Genomic DNA, 20,807 nt, shown 5'->3' on the forward strand with positions numbered 1-20,807 from the left:
CTGACTAGACCTAAGGCCTGTGCTGGGGGACACAGCGTTCTTCCTTACCGTCCCCTTACAACTGCCTCGTGTGACTTCAGGACAAAAACGGGGCTCAACACACGTTTACTGACTTGCTCAATCAACAGACCTGGAATCGGAGGAAGGCAGACTGATTTCTAAGGCATGAAATTTGGATTAAGAGTAGGCAGTTTTCACATCACAATTGTTGAGTGCCATATTACACTCGGCCTTTTGTTCAATGAAGCTGAGAGGGAAAACACAAAATTGCTTTAAAAAAGAAACCATCACACATATCAGCAGGACTTGACTGTGGGTCCCTAAGGAACGTGTGGTAACAGGTGGGAAGTCGGTTCATTCATTCATTCAACAAACACTGGTTGAGTGTCTATTATGACCCAGACCCAGGGGAAGTAAGAGTGAAACACACACACATGTGTGACAATATATAAGGAAAAAAGAGAAGTCCTGTTTGTCCTCAATAAAATTCATGGTGAAAGGGAAAGAGACATGCTTTCCAAGAATCAAACATCTGAAATGTTCTTTTTAAAAACTGAGTGAGCATTTGGAGTACTACTGTCTCTAGGTAGTTCAATTATGGGTGATCTATATTTTCTTCTTTAATTTTCTCTATTTTTCAAGTTTCTTATGAAGATGGAGTGCTTTTAGTACAAAGTTATATTCATACATCTGTGTGTATATATGTCTTTAGTACAAGAGAAAAAAGGAAATAAATATAAGTATATATATAGCAATTCCTGGATATCATGCCCACAGTACCAAGAGATACTCTCAGATTGCTAATTTTTATTATTTTCAACATTAATAATGCCAGAGAAAGAGGAGGAGTATGAGAAAAGGAGTAATTTCACAGACTCTTTTCTAGCTTGCACCTTCCAGTTGATTTACGAAGTGCTCCTTGAGTAATAAAACAAAGCCTATAAACCATTAATTTATTGTACTAATAAGCACCAACGGCCCTAATACAATTGTCTTGTCCTGGAAAATGTACAGAAAGTGGCGGGTGCTTCAAACTTTAACAGTTTCTTGCTCTTAGTTTTATTATCTTTTCCCTACTGGACTATTTTAGATTAATGAAATAATAAATCCTTCATCCAACTGATTTTATTTAATGTTATGGTAAAATCTTAATCTTGCAATTCTCTGCACTGGAGGAGTGAATCCTTCAAAGACCAGCAACGAAATCGAATTGAAAATGACATTAGAGGATGATGATAAAGAAAATAATTATTGCAATTACTTTTTGTGAATGAATAAACACAAACAGGAAAAATAAATTTCATTAAATTTGGACTTTGTCTTTGGTTATCTCTCTCAGAGTCTGTCTCCCTTTCTCCCTCTCTCTCTCTCTCTCTCTCTCTCTCACACATACACACACACACAGTACTCAGCATCATACCCCTATCCCGTGGGTAGCTGAGATACAGTTAAAGTTCTAATTTCATTTCTCACTTCCTGCCTGTAGCATCCTGGATGAGTCACCGGAAGCCTTCCTGCGTCTGACTCCCCATCCTTGCAGTGTTAAAGGATACGTGACTCTTGCTAAGGTTATCATCTAAACTTCTCCTTCCAGGAGGTCCTGGAACAGGGGTCATGAACACCTGCTTCGAGGGCCCAAGGACACTCTTCTTTGTCCACAAAGCTGCCTCCACCCCTACAGTTCTAGAAACCTGTCTGGAAAGACAGTGAACCGTTCTGCTGTGAAAGCCTTGCTGGGTGGGGCCGCCCGCCCCGCAGCCCTGGCTCCTCCCTGGCCGGCCGGTGCCGGGGTGGGAGCGGTCCCCGGGCACCGTTGCGGGAACCGGCTCCGGCAGATTTGTTTCTCTGCTCGTCAGCCCTCCAGATGGCTCTACCGTGAATATAGCATTCGAATAACTCCACAGAAGAAATCCTCCTATAGCCAGCTGATTCTTATAAAACGTGTGAAAATCAGATTCTACCATTTACTTTTCCACTTAGAATTAGTTTCAAAAGCTTTCCCTTCACATAAATGACATAACATTGCAAAACAAGCATGTTCCACACGGGCCTAAATGCCTGCCAGTCACTGTTCCATGGCTTAGGGGAAATCAGGGCAGAAAAAGCTTATTAAATGTGTGGTCACCAAAGGGAAAGTGGGGAGGGATAAATTAGGCATCTGCGATGAGCAGATACACACTTCTCTGTGCAAATAGATAAACAACAAGGTCCTACTGTAGAACACAGGGAACCATATTCAACAGCTTGTAATAACCTATAACGGAAAAGAATAGGAAAAAGGATGCATGTATATATGACCAAATCCCTGTGCTGCACCTGGAAACTAACGCAGTTGTAAATCAATTGCACGTCAATAAAAGCATGTACAGAGTCTGCAGGGGTTATTTTCAAACGTACCTTAATGCAGGACTAAACTAAAAATGTACCTATTTAGAGAAATAAATACCCAAATAATTCAGAAAGCCTCAAATAGCAGAAGGTTAATAACCAGTGGCTTAATTTAACTTGTTTTCAGACTACTTGGATTTTTTTCCCACAAACGAAGTAATTAATAGACTCTTTGTTTCATAAAGAAAAATACATCTGGTGAGAAGGAACACAGTCCCGGAAGGCACGCAGAGTCCACTCAGAGCGTTTCAAGGACCTGCTATTCCTTTTAGAACAACTTACTTAAATTCTGCCCTGAAATGAGGACACAGCTCTGACTAGTCCACTGTATTTTCGAAGTGTGCCATTTCGTTGTGAACAGGAACAAGTCACCACCGAGCAGGATGCCTTCCCAGCCATCACTACATCATGCTTTATTCACTTTGCCTCGAAATGAAACCACCTCACGGCAAAGTGGAGACGTGGCAAAGGGAGCGAGGGCACGAGTGAGTTTGCCGAAATGTGTGGTTACTGGTTCGAGTCGTGTGCAGATTCCTTTGAGAAGTAAGGGCGGTGGTGTGAAATGCACCACAGGTGAACTGTTATTTGGAAACCAAAATGCTTCAGGGAAGCTCAGGCAGTGTGATGTACAGTTTCCTCATAAATGTTTAAAATAATTAATTTGACCCTATACCATATCCCACTTAAACTGTGTTTATGTAGTGGCTACTACATATTTTAGAAGTCATTTTTAATTACAGAAGGAAGGCACACATGCATTTACCTCCTAAACACAGATATAAACTCAAATTCCATTTGACTCTCATCTGAACACCATTCGCCAGGTATCAGCACTGTTAGGTGTTTGTGACTTACTCCAGATAAAAAAGAGTTCACACAGGTCTGCATATCCATACAAAGTATGTAGTAGCTTGGTGGTTTTTCATTGATAAAGACTGATTTGCTGGCCTGGCAAACATATACTGAGCGTCTGCTGTACATCCTTCTGTCCCCTGCTGGGGAAAGAGCAGGAAACTGGGCAGACGCAGCCTCCTGCCATGAGCTTGTCACCGCTGGAGGAGACACAGGCGGCAACTCTGTCAGAGGCACAATGTCAGCAGTGAGAGCAAGCAGAGGGCAGCGCGGGGGCGAGGCTGTGGCAAAGCCGGGGGCCTGCCAGCGGGGGGGGGGCTGCCAGCCGAGGAGGGGCTCTGCCGAATGGTCTAGGGTGACCGTTCTTGACCTGCCTTCACCCAAGCCGGGACCCCAGGGCCAGCATCCCCCAGACGCACATCTCCACCGTGAGCCATCGCCACCCCTCCTGTTCCCTCTGGACGCCCGGAGCACCTAAGTCTCGGCTCTCAGAGTAGAACTGACTGTAAACACTGAACAAAGTCAAACATCTCCTCCCTAGATCCCACCTCCTCTCCTTCCTTTCCTCCCTTTCCTCCACCTTCTTTTCTTTGCAAGAGGCAGTCAGGACCTAGCCTCTGAGAGCCCCGGCTCTTTAAGGGTCGGTGGGCTGACCATCTGAGTAGGAAAGATTCCAGCCAGAATCAGCCAGCCGGGAAGCGGCCAGCTGGTTTCCCCTCGGTCTACAGGGGCATCAGAAACACACAGAAGACAGTAGCGACGGGAAGCAATCTGCTCCAGCTCACGGGGGAGCCTGCCCGTGCCTTTGATCAAAGCTCATGATGCGTGACCTCGGCCCTTCAAACCCTGCAGTCTGAGCGGAAGGACTTCCGAGGACAGCCATGCGAAAGAATGCAGGTCGAGGCGAGGTGTTGGGGAGAACACAGTGCAGGAGACGAGGTCCGGTCTCAGCACAGTGGCCTTCCCGCCAAAGAGAAGTGTTAGCCACACGGCGTATTTCCAATGATAGGCTGATCTCTAAGATTCTATTTTCTTACACCTGAAATGAGGTCATTACTGCTCACCTGTCCACCTTGCTTTTTCCACATGGAGTTGTCATTAGGTTTAACTTGAATAAAGCAAAAAAAAAAAAACCCTCTGAATAGTTGTAACAGATTCCAAGGATGAAAAGAATCATCATTTATGAGATATTGGAAATTGCAGAGCTTCACGCACTGACTGAAACCCATGACCACATAAACAGACAGCTCGTGTGGACCGTTAAACACGTGCACAGCACTGGAGGGAGGAGGTCCCCAGCCTCATCGGAAGCAGGAGGAAACCCCAATGTTCTCCTCCACGTACAGAATTGCTATAACCTGTGAAAGAACAAGGAAGATAGAGCTGGAACCCTGGCGCTGACGATCGGAGGCTCCCTGTGCTGGCTCTGATCGGCGCCCAGGAGGGAGAAAGCAGCCTCCAGAGATCTCCAAGGCCCGTCAGGGCCACAGTGAACGGACCCCATTTTTAGGAAAGGGAACTGAATTTCGAGCTAACAATCTATGCAGATTCACACAGCAAAAGGTGACTCCAAGCTCTGTAGGTTCTGGCAAGGCTCCTAAAAACTATGGAAAAGAATTCAAATCCATCTTGTGCGAACCATTCAGAGTCAAAGGATGAACACTGGCTGCTTCACAGAAACGTGCATTGTGCCTCTTGGCAGTCTGAGAACCACGCTGCGCGTTGGAGGACCATCCACCAGGACCTTGCTCCTGCTTCACATAGCTCCCATCTCCTCCTTGTCCTGAGGACCCTCCCACAGGAGGGGTGGCAACTCTTTCTGCAACTTTCAACCCATTTCACAGAGTAGCTTTGCTTTTGAAACAAAGGAGTCTGGCTTTTCTGGGTCAGAAATAAATGGTTTTTTAAAAATTCATTTGCCGTCTGACTAGCACAAAAATGAAATATGAATAAGCTGTATTTCCATGAAGCCAATGATTTGTCTTATAGCATAAAGGACATGAAAGGTTTCATCTTGAAGAAGCTGAAGAAAGAAGCTGGAGAAAGCAGGTTTTCCTGACTACTCAGTATCAATCGTGTAAGCAAACACTATCATCAAAATGAAGACTTTTCTTTTTTTCACTTTGTCTCGTATTTTTTGCCTCCTTTGGGGAGGGAAAAAGGGAGGGAAAATGAATTAGTGTAATGAAATGGGAGCTCTTCCCCAATTCTTATTTTGATGCACTTTTTCAGTCCCCATGTGTGTTTCAGTGTAACACCGTCCTCAGCTGCAACTTCAAGGGACCTCGCGCACACAGGCACGCGGGCGGCATGGAGGCTGTGAGGTGCACTGCTTTGCCTCCCAGCCCCCCCACGTCTGACCCCGCACCCTGCACAGGTGAGTCGGGGGACTGACGGGCGGCCAGGCACTGTGGCTACCGCCAGGCATTCTTTTAGTGGAAGAATTGTTCCAGAGCCCCTCACTTTTCCTCGACAACTCAAGCTTCTTTCTCAGCGTTTGATAAATCTTTCTTGTCTGTGAGTATTTTCTAAAGAAGAAAATGCACTGAGAAAATCTTAGTGTTATATATATTCACGAACCACAACTCTTCGAATACTGACTTAAAAGTTCCGACAGTGACTCAGTTGAAATGACTTCAGCTGCCTTCGGCTTGTCGAACGACTGAGTTCTAGAACCCCACATCCTATGCCACCGACTCCAGAGCAGTGTGCTGACATCATCCTCTGCTAGTGATTCCTCCTTCCTCCTCCTTTTTTATCCAGTCCTTTGGCACGGATGTGCAACCATGACTGTTACAGACTGTGAGCGCCCTCCTTCAGACCGCTATTTAAAGTTCAGCTCCATTATTAGTTTAAAAAAAAAAAGGAAAGAACAAGGGAAAAGGTAATAAAGGCAGAGACTGGGCGGCGCAGACAGTTAAACCATGACTCATCGATGCTAAAATTGTAGGTTCTTAGTTCCTCGTCATAGACGGATGCGGGCGTCAGTGTCACTCCGGATACTCCCCCTGCTCTGCCTCCCCTGGACCACTTTCAGACACATCAGTAATTCAGAGCCTCCTGCTGACGTCATGTCTGAAGTGTGGCACTTGTTTTTGGCCTCGTCAGTTACCAGCCTTTTCACTTGTAGATGCCGTCTCATTATTACGTTTTAAAAAACTGAGATTTATGTCTGCTTTCTAGTAATTGTGACGCTTTGCCAAAGCCATGAGCACCACGCTCTTCGCCACCTGTGTGCTTTCAGATGCTCCAGAGCTCGAAGCTTCCAGTGATCTCTCGTGTCGTGGATGGTCGTCCGTTTCCCAGGCTGTGCTGACATTTCCTTCTTGGTTCTTTTACGTTTCAAATTCCCCTTCCTCACACTGGTCACGCCGGCATTCTAGGTTCTTAAGGGATTAAACCAAGTCCGGACTGACTGAGCCCTCGTGTTTCCGGGGAGGCGTCCCCCGCTATTCAGTCTCCTGTGACTCCGTCCTCCTGGAAGCCTGGCGACCCCACCAGCCACAAGGGTGACGGATCGCAGTCAGACATTTACAGTTAGGGAGCTCTGGCCATTGACTGAGGTTGGAGGGGCAGTGACACTTCCAGTGCGCGGTGGGTGAGAAGCAGGGCAAAGAGAAACAGGACAAAGGAGCCCAAACAGGACCTGGGGCGCCTGGGAGGCCCGGGTCTTACAGAAAACTCGGAGGACTCCCGGAAGAGCCAAGGAACCAAGGCTCGGTCCCCTGCCTTGACTCCTCTGACTTCTGCTACCTTTGAGACAGTCCAGAAAGCCTCAGTGTCATCGTGGGGGTCTAAGATGGGGGCAAACGGAGGGGCTTTAGAGCCCCCGCCCTAAACAGAGCCCCTGGGTCCCTGTGTTTGCTGCTGAGACCAGCGAATCAGAAGGACTGCTGTGTTACCAGGAGTGCATGAGCATCTCGCCTTGCCCAACACATCACAGCGACTGTTTTTTTCAGGTGAGACTCTGCTGGTTCCCTGCGATGACTCAGCCCACACACAGAAAACCCTAAACTGCTCTGGGAGGAGCTCGGGGGTCACCAACCTGCCAGCCTTGTAACTTGCACCGCTGGAGGGCGAGCCGGCATCTCTCCTCGGGGGACAGCATCTCGGCGCCTGGGAGGGTCTCGGCCACCGGCTTATACCTGCAGAGAGCGCGGGGACAGGAAAGCAGTGACTGGATCAGCCAAGAAAATGATTGTCTTCAACAGGATGCCTTTGTTACCCTGTCTCTTCAGTTCTCTCCCCTTTGGACCGTGCCCCGTGAGCCCCTCAAACTCCGTTCATTGTGCGTTTCACATTGGACAGCTGTGAGGCAGCCCTTAGGCTTCACATGGAAAATGATTACAAAAGGGAGTCCAATGTATTTTTCAGTCCTTTCATGTGTGCTTAGTGTGACCACAGAGTGATGCAAATTATCGAAAGAAAGTCTGATGAGAAGGAAAACCAATTAGTTTTCATTTAAATTTTTAGAATACTCTTGAACCACACCTTTTAAGGTGTTCCCACTTTCTTTATTAGCATTTGAGAGTGAGTCTAGACGTAGTTAGAATCTGCAGTAAAGGGGTGCCCCAAACGCCCACAAGGGTGTGTCGGTGGGAGACAGAGTAGCTCCTCCCCTACAGAGTAGATTTTGAGTATTTTAAATCTTTCAGTAGGACATTCTAGTTTTGGGAAGGTTCCTCTGAATAATTACATTTCACTCCCTGGCTGAAATTCATGGCTATGCAAAGGTTTCTTCTGGGTTTCTAAAAAAATGCCTTTCAAAATTATGTGATCCATTAAAAAAATCTTTGTGAAATTTCCCTTTGCACTTAGCGCATCTAACACAACCTGTAAGCAAAACTGCATTGGTTAGAGGAAGGGGGAGGGGGGAGGGGGAGGAGGGGGAGGAGAGAGACAGGAGAAAGGAGGAAGTGCTGGGTTGCTGGTCCTGGTTGCGCTGTGTGTTTATGGTCCTCACTCTGGGCTGCCCTGGGAACTCAGTGCCAAAAATTAAACCACCGAAGTTTTCTGTTATTTTCTGGATAAGTCTCAGCTTTTCATCTAAGATTGTTGCAGCAAACCTGGCATCTTCTAAAACGAGTCCTTTGTTTCCCGAGGGCCACTAAGGAAGGAGGTGTGTTGCCTCCACTCTCTGCCCACCGGGTGCTGGGAGGACGGGCACATCCCCCGCGGACATACCGCTCCTTCATTTCTACAAGAGCAGTGGTGAAATGAGGTGCCCAGCACAGGGCAGTGCAGCGGGAACCGTGGGTCTGGCATGTCCCATAAATACGGAGAAAATAGACTCATTTGACTTTTTCAGCAGTAGACATTCATTCCTTCTCTAAAATCCTTTTAGCATCACCACCGAAAACTCACTCTGTTATCTGTCCTGGATTGAGAATTGTCAGAATCTCACCAGCCGTGAGTTGGACAAAATAAATACACCAGCATCAGCAACCTCCCTTCCTTCTCATACACAGATTTTTGCTCATGTTATCAGGTCAGGGTGCAGGAAGGAGTAAAATAGTCAGCTCCGGAGGCAGAACGTGAAATTGTCGTGCCAGAGGCAAGGCTGTGAAAACCCTTGTTCGTCATTTTGATCACACGGAATGGTCTGAAACGATCTGCGGATGATGGAAGTGTTCAGTGATTTTTTTTTTTTGATAAAAAGCAAGAATGTGGTTTTCTACCCAGCAGGCACGTAAGTTGGCATTTTTTGTTTTGTTTTGTTTTCTTTTTTAACTGGTTCTACTGTGGTTGCTGCAGAGGAGAAAGGGTATCACCGGGGTGGAACAGAGCAGAGGAAGAGGGTATAATGGAGTGTGGGTGTGGACGAGAACTAGGAGTAAGGTGTGCCAAGGGCAGTGGAGGGACCACCTGAAAGGTTGTGAGCACCCCAAGGAGATGCTGGTGCTTCACATCGGAGCATCACTGGGCAAGCCGGGATGATGCACTGTAACGTCAGAGGGGTTCAATGGCAGTAACTGATAACTGCACAATGTGTCTGAATTGGAAAGAAACTGGACTGGGGATCCAAACCCAGCTTCAGCTTCCAACTCCACAGCAAATTTCCCACAAGGCCCTAGGCAAGACACCTGGTGGGTAATTCTCCCCTCTCAGTCCTGCCCCGGTGTGCTTCTCAGGACAGGACACAAGTCAGATGCTGCATTACGAACATAAGTTTAATTCTTATCCGTCCTCAGAGTGTGTGAGGTTCCCAAGGATACGGGGCCATCTTTGCACCTGCTAGCTTGCCTGTGTATGGGGAAAGTGTGATAAAATGATGAAAGGCCGAGGACTGGGCTGGGGGAGTGGAGGATGGGGTGACATCTTCTGAGCACTGAATGAGGGCAAGGGTATTTTCATAGGTCACGTTGCATCATTCCTGGAGGATGCAGGGGGTCCAGAGGATCTCTTCTGATAGTGAGAGAGCTGGTCGTCACAGAAGTGAAGTCACCTGCCCAAGTTCACACAGAGATGACGTGGAACTGCGTCTCTCCCCCAAAGCATAAGTGAGTGTGACCTTGTTTGGAAACAGAGTCCTGGAAGATGTAATGCAGTTAAGATGAGGTCATTAGGGTGGGCCCCAAACCAGCAGGACAAGTGTCCTTATAAGAAGAGGAAACGCCACGTACAGACAGAGACACATGGGGAGGCAGAGACTGGAGAGATGCAGGTGCAGAGATTGGAGTGACACGGGTGCATGGATTGCTGGCCACCACCTGTAGCTGGGAAGAGGCCAGGCAGGGTTCCACCCAGCCTCAGAGGGGTGTGGCCCTGGTGACACCCTGGTTTTGGATTTCTGGCCTCTAGAACTGTGAGAGAGCCCGTTTCCTTTGCTGGAAGCTCCCCCAGTTTGGGGTGCCTCGTGAGGGCAGCCCTAGGAGCCTGACATGGACGGCTGCAGTGGCTGAGCTGGACTCGAACCCGGGGCCACCCGACTCCAGGGCAACGTCTCCAGCAGCACTGCGGCAGTCTCGGCAGGACGGAGGGAGCCCCCGGCCCCACGTGGCTCCAGAGTGAAAACAGGATGAGACGGCGTGAAAGACCAACCCGGCAAACCCGACGGTCACCCCCGGCAGACGGGACAGGCAGAGAGGACACACTCGGGCCCTGACCTCTGGGTGACTGGGCCCCTCCTCAGCAGCGAACTAGAACTCATAATGACACAGGCTCATTCAGGCAGTCAGGAAAATCAGCGCGTTTCTACCATTTGCCCAGAGTCACACAATGAAGTGAAATCACTCAAATGATCTCTTTATTCTTTTATAATCGTCTCATTCTGGAACTTGGCTAATTATCACTGAGAACTGAGCTGACATAATTCAAGTATCTGAATACGGTACAGCATTAACAAGTCAGAATAAAAATCTGAATGCTTGGGGCTCCCCCCCCATTTTATATTGTTCTTTTGACACCTAAAATGGTATAATTCTGACATTTCAACTGAAAAGACAAAAACGTCATCTCAGGCAGGGCAAGGTACTCTGTCTCAGTGTAATTAAAAACATCTGCCTTTGGGGATGTGAGTGGCATCTATCCGCGGTGTCACTGGTCTATCACTGCACTGACACACGACCGCACTGAAACCTCACGGTGGTAACCAGCCTGAGCCCGGCGCTGCACGTATGTCCCGAGCACGGGTGGGATTGGAGACGGAGGTCTCATTCCTCCACCCTCCTGGCCTCCATGGTCCAAGAGGAGGCCACCTGGGCCCACTGGAGGTCCCTACACCAGGCTGACACCTGCCCTGCGTCCCAGATCAGCCAGCCGATGGTAAGAAGTCAGTGTTAACTCCTCCAGCAGACCCCCTCTTGTCTCATCCTGGTTTGGATGAGGGGCATGACTGGGATCTGGTCCACGTCCAGAATCAAGGTCCTGTGGCTCATTCATTGGGCTCATTCCATCCATCAACTAATGCTGACTGAGCACAAAATATCCACCGGGAATGCGGGAGGAATGAAACAGACTAAGGTCCTTAGAGCCTAGGATGGAGACAGACAGACACGCAGATGAGGAGGGATGTCAGATGTGAGGAGAGAGAGGGAGACACACAGAGCAGGCAAGGTTTTGGGGCCGGCGGGTGTCAGCTGGGGAGGAAAGGGAGGTGGCGCTCTCTGGGGAACAGGGCTCAGAACCCAGGGCACAGCAGGTGCAGAAGCCCGGGGTGGGGCATCGCATGCCTGCTGGAGGCAGGGAGGGGCAAATGCAGTCGGCAGGCAGGTGAGAGGGAAGGTGGAGGGGTCGGATCCACAAAGCAGCCACACGGGGTGAGGACAGGGGTCCCGCAGGGGACTCCAGTGACTTCGGCTGTGACTCTGAGAGTCCTGGAGAGGGAGCGAGGGTTTGAGTAGACAAGTCACATCACTTGACATTCACAGAATCGTCGGAGCTGCCAGGCTGCGAGGGGCCCCAGGGAACAAGCAGGCGGCGGGGAGGCTATCTGGAGACCCCGCCCACAGCCCCGGAGGGAGGCCATGGGAGCGGTAGGAACTGGCTGTAACACTGTCCAGACTGGAGGCAGACCCAACAGGCGCCAGGATGTGTATGTGAGGGGAAGAGAGGACGACCCCAAGTTCTTAGGCCCAGGAGGCAGGAGGATGAGCTGACACTCACTGAGCTGGAGCAGACTGGGGAGCTTAGTGATTTCCCGGGACCAATGCCACATAAACAAGCGGAAGGCATCAGTGCCACTGAGAACCGAAGAGGAGGAGGCACAGAGAAACTCCTCAAAGAGGAGTGGGCCCAGCGCCAGCCGACAGCCCCGAACGTGGCTCCCTGCCTCCCTGGGCCAGCAGCCCGGCGGCGGGCAGCTGCTTCTGCGTTGCGTCCGCCTGCCCGACCGGACAGGACTTGCTGACCGCTCAGGAAGCTGGGTCTGTTGCTGTCGCAGGGCTGAACGCTCGGCGTTCTCTTGGGGCTGAAACTGAAACCCGGGCTGGATGCTCCATTTGCCTTGTGAACGTGTCTCTGACAGCTTCCAGCCTCCCCCACCACCAGCCTCCATCCTGAACTGCTGACGCGTAAGCGTGGGCTCCCACAGCAGGCTCTGCCACAGCTACTGAAAACCACAGCACACATATCCTGCTCGTCAAGTTCTGCTTCCCCATCAAGGATTCAAGGACGCCAACTCCCTGTGGACTCACAGGATCGAGAAGATGACAGTGAAATGATAACGGACATGACCATACTTTACAAGATTCTAAGGGGCAGAACCACACCACTGCTCATTTTCATTCTGGGGTCCCTGTATTCTAAGAGGAACAGATTGACGCTGAGGTAGCAGAGAAATGCTAACAATTAAGAAATATAACGCAGAACCTAAGGGAAGAGCTGAAATCAGCATTTCTCTTGTCTAAGGCAGTTCTTCCATCTACTTTTAAGAAGAACTTTGTGGTCCTAGACATGAAAAAAAAAGAGGTTATGCAGTGACTGTAGACATCAGGGTAAACACTGCAGTGACTCAACTGACTGTCACGAAATTGTAGTCATCGCCTTAGGAAGATGCAGGGTGTGTGTATCAAGTGAATGCTTAAAAAACTCAGGTGTCTCTGAAATTGCTTCTGTTTGCTGAATATTTCCTCCATTCTCAAGGAAAATTCTGCTGTGAAAGTTTTAGTCCCGTAACCCCTTAAAATTCAATTCTGTTCAGCAAATATTCTTTGAGGACCTATTACGAGCAAGATACTCTGTTAAAATTGGGAGTTCGAGATTTGCAGATACTAAATACTGTATATGAAAATAGTAAACAACAAGTTTATACTGTACAGCACATGGACCTGTATTCAATGTGTTACAGTAACTTATAATGAAAAAGAACATGAAAAGGAATATATATATAAATCTGAATCACTACGCTGTAAACCAGGAATTGACATGACATTGTAAACTAACTATACTCCAATAAAAAAATTTTTTAAGTGCTGCAAAAAAAAATATACTCTGCTAAGAAATGCACTGGTCACCAATGCATTTTGATTTCGCTGCGTATGATCAAACATACAACATGACATTTCTTGGCCAAAATTATATCTTAGAAAAGACGTGGTTTCCTTATTTCAAGACCTCATGGCATTTGTCTTATTATGTCTTATTTAGTTGGGACAACAAAAGAATGTTGGAGGAGAACCGAGAACCTCCTTATCCTTGAGGAAGGCCTGGATCATCCACAGGAGGAAGACAGTGGGGCGCCAGGGAGCTCTCAGTGGAGGGAGGATGGTGGAGGGAGATGGCCGGTGAGGGGGGCGGGCAGGCGGGGCTGGGACTGTGCGATTTCCGAGCAGCCAGGGAAGGCAGGGCTGGAGGTGTGGTAGGCAGTGTGGAGGGGTTGAAGTGTGTCACACGGGGAAGGGGCTGCTGGAGTTGTGACTGGGGACTCAGACAACGCCCAGAAGAAACCGGAATCCTGTGGCATCGAGACATTAGCAGATGGTGGAGAAGCGCGAGGACTGGGTCTGGTGCTTCAGGACACACGTAAAAGGAGAGGTCAAGGGCTTGAGGGCCAAGTGGAGTCAAGCCAAGTTCTGGGATGCTTTGCTTTCCAGAGGCAAGGAAGAACACACAGACTCCATAGGCCGGCTTGCAGACGCACGCAGGTCCTACGCTCTGTTCGTGCTTGTTTTTGTGTGTTTCTGTTTTCCTCCGGGTGACCTTTTCTGCGGACGCTCAGCTCTCACAGGATGAGGGCACCGCTTCTTCTGGACCCACGGCCTTGGTAGGGTCCTGCGTGGTCTCTCTTTCCGACACACAGGCCACACAAGCAGCTGTCGGGCCGCGGATAAACAGGGATGCGTTTCACGGTTCTACAAGCTTGCCCGGATTGTCACCGCGCCCTCATGTTCCTGCGCTCACAGTAAACGCAGTGCAGGTGCGAGGCGTGATTTTCTAGCTCTCTGGGGCTAATTTCCAGCATTCAGAGCGCTGAGTGGTGGGCTGAGCATAACAGCTGCCTAGCAACGGGACTGACATACATCACAGAAACAGTGAGGGATGCAGGAAAAGGAGCACAAGTGGGCTTGGAGAGGAAGGGAACCAATTTCACTGTGGGGTGGGCAGGGCGTGAGGGGAAATGAGACCAGGCGGAGGATTTGCAGAAGTGCTTCTCAGTGAAAGAGGATCACTTCTGTTTCCTCTTAAAGGGAAGGATGTTCAAGCAAAGAGATAAAATTGTCAAAAAATCGTCTTATTCACCCCCAAATCTATTGTGTTCTCTAAGCATGCCCGTTCTTTCTCTCCTTCCATAACTCTAAGGTTTGGACATCCCACCTAGGCTGGCGGGTCTGTCCAGTTGCCAGCCCCCGCGCCGTCTGCCGGTGGTGGGTGGGCTCTGCGGGGCCTCCCCCAGGCTCACACTGCAGAACAAAACCTGAGCTGCTCCCATCCCACATAGAGCTTTACCATGTGCACCTGCCCATCGCCCCACCCCATCTCCCACCAGCTCCCCACCGGTCCTCCGCATCCAGCCAGTCAAACCGCTTCCACCCTCCCCACCTGCCTTGCACCTGCTGGACCCTCTGCTTGGAGCTCGTCAGCCTGATGCCGTTTCCAGGGGGTTCACCACCTCTGCTCTCCAGTCCCCACGACCTCCCCCTGTACATTTACAGGAAGAATGGGAGGGGGATGTTAGCTATGTTTTGCAGTGGCTTTCGGGTCTCCTGGAGTGTTCAGACCTGGAATTTGGTCTCGAGTTAATTTTCACGTCTACTGGGACTAACATTCAGCTCCCCAGTCTCATCGGGATCTGCGTGTGACTCTGCCGAGGGGAGAAGAGTCTTCACATGAACACCATGACAGTCTCTGGCCCACTGCTCAGCCCACCAGGCAAGACTGAGTTCCCCTCGCTTTCCAAATTGTGGTAAACAGGCTGCTGTCACCTTTAGAAAAAGAGCAGATCATTCAAAGACACTGTGGTGCTTCACTTTCCCATGGGCTTCCCAGCTCAAGAGCCCCCAGGAACAGGGTCCTTGGGAAGAGTCGGGGGACAGGGCAGAAGAGCTGCCCCACTGACGTCACCTTGCAGCCGCATGCCCCTGACGGTGCTGTCGGGGCCGGGGGGCTGGGTGACCAGCACAGTGAGGGTCCTCCCTGACTTCCATGTGCAATTCTCCAGAGTTCACAATGGGGCAGGAGGAGGCAGGGCAAGGGGGGGAGATATGGGGGGAGGGGGACCCCAAGGAAGAGGTATCGGGTGCCTGTAAATGTCAGGGTATGACGCCCGGTCATTCCACACCATTCCTGAACTCTCCCAGCAGCCCCAGAACCACCCGCACGGGAGTTGCAGGATGACTTCAAAGAGTCAGTTTACAGCGAGCTAGGGTCCTAATCCAGGTGGCGAAACTGCAAGTCTCATGGGGCTTCTACGAAATTTGGGAGATGGGAAAAAACCAGGCACTTGCCCCTTTTGTTTCTGAGCTTGAAAGGACAAAGGCAGCCATCAGAATACGGAATAACGTATAAGTGAGGAACATTAATAAGACAGGAGGCGGGAGCAGCAAGGCTCCAGGCTACTGCCTGAAAGTCCGTCTTCCCGTCAGGGTTACACTCCCTCCTCTGTCTCTCTGTCCCTGTCTCTGTGTCTCTCTCATTATGCTGGGGAGGTGTTGCTTTTGTTACTATTATTTTAACAGCGTTACTATGTTATTATTTTAACATAATCACGGTTACATTTATTAGGCATTTATCTGTGAAGATTCTAAAACACAGCACCCCAAATTCAAACTCAGTGTCTGGCTTTCACATCGCTGCTGGTGGAGACCCAAAGGCGAGAGAAAGGTGGTGATACGGTAGACTGAGGGGGGTTCTGAGCAGGCTGCCAGGCCCCGGAGAAGCCCCTTCTGTACCCTTCACCGGAAATCCCCGGGATGGTTTTTGTGAGGGTTCTACCGAAGGTGTGGGGCGTTCTTGGGGGCCCACTGCTAACGTGCCAACCGGCTGCACCGTGGGGACGGCCAGGTACGAAGGACCACAACGGAAACGTGTCCACTTGCCCCGCAGCTGCTTCCGCGACAGCATCTCGCTCCGCTGCCCGCGGCAAAGCAGGCCACACGGAGACGCGGCCTTAATCCTGCGGCCTTCATTCACACACTTCACGTAATTAAGCCAGAGGCTCTTATCCCAGACAATATGGAGCTAAACAATAAAAAAGAATGCAAAATCGTACCTCTGCTCCTGGGATTCACCAGTACCACGAAGCCAATAAAAAATGAATTCAGAGCATCTGCCTAGAATTTCCATGACAATGCTCTCAAGTGCTCTCACATCAGCCCGCCCCTCCACTGCATTTTAATTGCACAAGGTCGCACCATTCTATTTACTGAGTGAATGGAGGGAAGTGAAACCCCCATTACGAGTGTCCTGGTGTGAAGTACACATGCAATTCCACTTCCAGGGCAGCCTCTTCAGCAGGTAACCTTTGCCTTGGCCAGGTTTGGACTTGCTTCTAATACGGCCCTGGGATATTTTTCCACCTAGGAGCCCCCTCTGTGCACGCACAGCACTCCAGAGCCATCTACTGTGGGAGACATCTAGAACCAGGCCCTCTGGGAGGACAGAATCTGTGATGGAGATGAAACATCCAGGGCAGGCAAAGGACCCGGGGCCGGTGCTCTCTGACCACGCTGCGCGCGCCGGGGAGGATGCCGAGCACCAGCGGTGCGGACGCTCGAGCCGCCGTGGCCCCTCCTGCGCCGCGCTCTGCGGAGTGTCCTGGCTGAGCCACAGCCTGGCTCTGTCAGGTACAAGAACAGCTTGCTTCCTTCGACTGAAAAGAACAGATGTTCATTTGTTGTTTAAGCCTAAATAGGAGGCCTCTCTAAGCTCTGTGGTTTAAGGGAAGTTATCCCATTCCTAAACCAATTTGCTCCTTAACCACATGTGCACCAGGGTCAGTCTGACCTCCTGTCTTTCACTAGGAACAGGAAACCAAGGCAGGTCTATTTGTTGGAGATACTTGTTCTTCTAGTGTTTGCTCTCCCTACCACACAGAGGAGGCAATTCATCTCCTTGAAAAAGGCTAAAAATGTTTATGAAGATTGGTGGCTAATGCCAGTTATTTTACTATTTCAATAAGTTCATGCCGATTTCAGATCCCGAATTGAGTTACTTCCAACCGTATGAACCTGCTGTTCAGAATATCATTGCTGTTATAACTGGTTAGCAAATCAGGAAGGAGAATGAAGTTGTTACGGTCTCCAGAGGAACAGCCTAGCACTGAAGCCAGATCTCATGACTTCCACGGCCATGAAACTTTCTTTTGAACATCTGCTTTTGAAAGTGTGTGACAAGAGCTGAAGGAAGACTTAGGGTTCAGTATTGGTTCAGGACATCAATGATGTTTGTTAACTTTGGAAAGTATTAATTATTTTTAAAAACATGTTATTGAGGTGTGATTGACAAGCAGCCATATGTATTCAGGGCATCCAATAGGGTAAGTGTGGAAATGTGTATCTGGGAACCATCACCACAGCCAATGCCATAAACACAATCTACCACCTCCAGAAATTTCCTCTGCCTTCTTCATTTTCATCCACTTATTTTTTTTTAAATAAGAGCACTTACATAAGATTCGCCCTATTGGCAATTTTTTAAGATTACAACACACTCCTGTTAGGCGCAGACACAACTCTGTACGGCGCACCACTAGGACTCACTCATCTTGCAGAACTAAGGCTCGGTGTCCTTTCACCATCACCTCCCCGCTTTCCCCTCTGCCCACCCTCTGGCAACCATTCTGCTCTCTGCTTCTATGACTCTTACTACCTCGGATTCCATATATAAGTGGGGTCACACAGCATTTGCCTTTCTGTGCCTGGTTTATTTCACTTAGCACTATGCCCTCCGGGTTCATCCGTGTTCTCATGAATGAAACAATTTTCTTCATTTTTAAGGCTGAATACTATTCCATTGTATGTAAACACCACATGGAGAGTACTAATTTTAAAATGCAGTCAGCTAAGACTTACAAAGACAAAACTGGCATTTGTGTGGTGGTCAAGTCGTGAAAAATGAGCAGCAGTCAATTCTAACGCCAGTTAACGGGGTTCTCATCTGGAGCCACGAAAGGCAAGCAATGTGCATTTTTAAGAACCCAGGATCAAAATGATAAACTTAACACCTAATTTCCTTTCTCTTCAAGGAGACACTTTAAACACAGATATGGCACTCTTGAACAATATAACAGAGACGGTTGACAACAGTGAAGGGTAACTAACATTAAGAGTGAGAATCCAAGTACGCTTGCATTTTGAGGGAAAATAACATGGTCACGTAATTGTCATATTTAATCTTGATCACTTATTGTCACCATTTGAAAACACTGACTGGACAGGACAGGTCCACGTGAGAAGCGCTGGTATTTGAGACACCTCAGAAATTTAAGGATATTATCACCCACCGTTAGGCACTGATGCCTCCAATGAAAGTTTTAATTCAAAGAAAGGCACAATTAAAATCAGTACTAATTAGAACTCTAAAGGAATTAATAATACACAAAATGCCCTGTCTCTTCACATCCACTGAGACACCGCACACCCGTGACACAGCGCACGCTGCGAAGTTCCGCTTCCCATGGCCTCTGGCTCTCACACTCCCTCTCTTGACAATTACCACGAAGACCAACGGGTGTACAGCACTTTGCTTGGTCCTGGACACAATGGTCGACAAGATATGGTCTTGCCTCTGGGTATCCTTTCACAAGAATGCTGGGTGCTATCCAGTGGACCCCTGGGAATTACCTAATTTTATGGAGGTATCATCTTTGATTGCTTTTGAATAGGCAATTTCGTAGCTCTGCAGAGACAGAACTGAAACTACAGAAAACTGATAATGTGCAGATAACTTTTGTCCAAAGTAACAGAAATGACATTTGTCAGGGCAGCACCGATAAATTTTGCCCATAGAGAAGATCATCTCTGTGAATAAAATCTAGTTTTAACATCTGACTAGTTCTAGTTTCCTCTTTACATAAGGAGGTGAACAGAATATTTGATGTGTGTTTAGATTATATCTATATGCCAGTCATGATTTTACCTTTTTGAAAATTAAATTTTACCACGGTATGATGGGGTAATCGAGAATTAGCAAGGGATGGGTTGACATTCTACAAATAATCAAATCCAATTCACATCTTCATCCCAGTACACTCTCCCGCCTCTGCAGTCCAGTTTCCATTTTTGTGAGCATCACTCTGTGGAAACATCATACGTCAAGGTGGCTCACAAATCTACACAGGCAAACCCAGTGGCTGCATTTCGGGGCTTTTTCTCCCCTGATGCTTCTGTTTTCGTATCACTTGATCTTTCTGTGGCATACGAACCCCCTGGCATCTCCCTCCCTGAAACAGTCTGCCTCTCACCTGTCCCACACATTCCCGGTCTCCACCCTGCACTTTATTTCCTCCATCCTTCTAACCATTGTATGTGCTTTTTTAGTAGCACTTGCTTCCTGCCTCTCCCGGAATGTCTTCCTCAGTAGTAGCAAATGTACTCAAGACTGTAACAATCTCTTATAAACCAATGTTTTAAAAATTTTGTGTATGTAAGACACCACAGTCACTCCCCTGAACGTCACACCAATGTGCTGAATAGCCCCTGGACAGGCAGGTTGGATGTCCCAAGCACACCTCAGGACCAACCCATTCCACTCCCCACTCCTGCCCCATACGCTCCCATTTGTGGTCAACTTTCTATCTACCTCCCTCCCTGGCACCTGGAAGTCTGGAAAGACTGGTCCATCAGCACGTACTGACCACTTCACAACCTAAACATCTCTCAAGTTTATATCCTCTTCATCTCAGTTAAGTACATGCCATGAAGCCTCAACCACTTCGTTCTCAATGACTGGACTCCATCCTCTCCTACATGCACCTCGGTCTTGTCAGACTCTCACAATTTCTCCGACGTTGTTGAGGGGCTCCCCGCCTTCCGCACAGGGTCCTGGACGTTTACAGGCTTCAAGACGCGGTCCTCTCTGACTTCTCTGAGTTAAACATCTCCCGGCCAGCGGGCTTCTGCACGTTGACTTTTACTGCACTTACCCTTCTCCCTCGCCGTTGTGCTTCTGCATGTGCTTGGGGTGGGGGGTGGCAACTGCTCTTTGATTTCTTTTCTGGGTAACTCTAAGTGGTCTTCAAGAATCGGCTCGATGTCACGTACCCCAGGAAATCTTGGGAGCCCCTTTCCCGGGAAGCCCCCTGCCTGGTCCAGATGCTGCCTGCATCCTCCTGTCTCCTCACTCTCACTGCCGGCTTCCATGTCCCTAGCATCTGAGCAGAGAACATTCTATGCCATCCATATTTTTATCCCACAGTACCTGGTATACTGAAACCATTCAACAAGCTATCATTGAATGACTAAAGGAGGGATGGCAAGAAAGCAGAAATGAGAGGAGGTGGGAGAAAATAAAATGTTTTTGGTTATTTAAATATTATTTTATATATTAATATAATTAAATCTGTAGTGTTTATATATAAGTATATGTACTTTTAAAGCAAAAATACTTAAATAATGCTATTTAATATTTAATATTATTTTAATAATAACTCAGGGATACTCTTTTGCCAGTGACCAGCCATTTATATAAGT

At 48.6% G+C, this 20,807-nt stretch overlaps 1 protein-coding gene across 1 annotated transcript in view; it reads right to left on the reverse strand.

Moving 5' to 3' along the window:
* LOC140694342 (unconventional myosin-XVI-like) overlaps positions 1-20,807 on the reverse strand; it is a 126,484-nt gene that overhangs the window by 78,619 nt on the left and 27,058 nt on the right. Inside the window, exon 6 of the mRNA XM_072957620.1 lies at positions 7,286-7,385. Within this exon, the coding sequence (XP_072813721.1) occupies positions 7,286-7,385 (100 nt within the window). The remainder of the gene's footprint in view (positions 1-7,285; positions 7,386-20,807) is intronic.

This window comes from Vicugna pacos, unplaced genomic scaffold (genome assembly GCF_048564905.1).
Source record: "Vicugna pacos unplaced genomic scaffold, VicPac4 scaffold_21, whole genome shotgun sequence".
NCBI lineage: Eukaryota > Metazoa > Chordata > Mammalia > Artiodactyla > Camelidae > Vicugna > Vicugna pacos.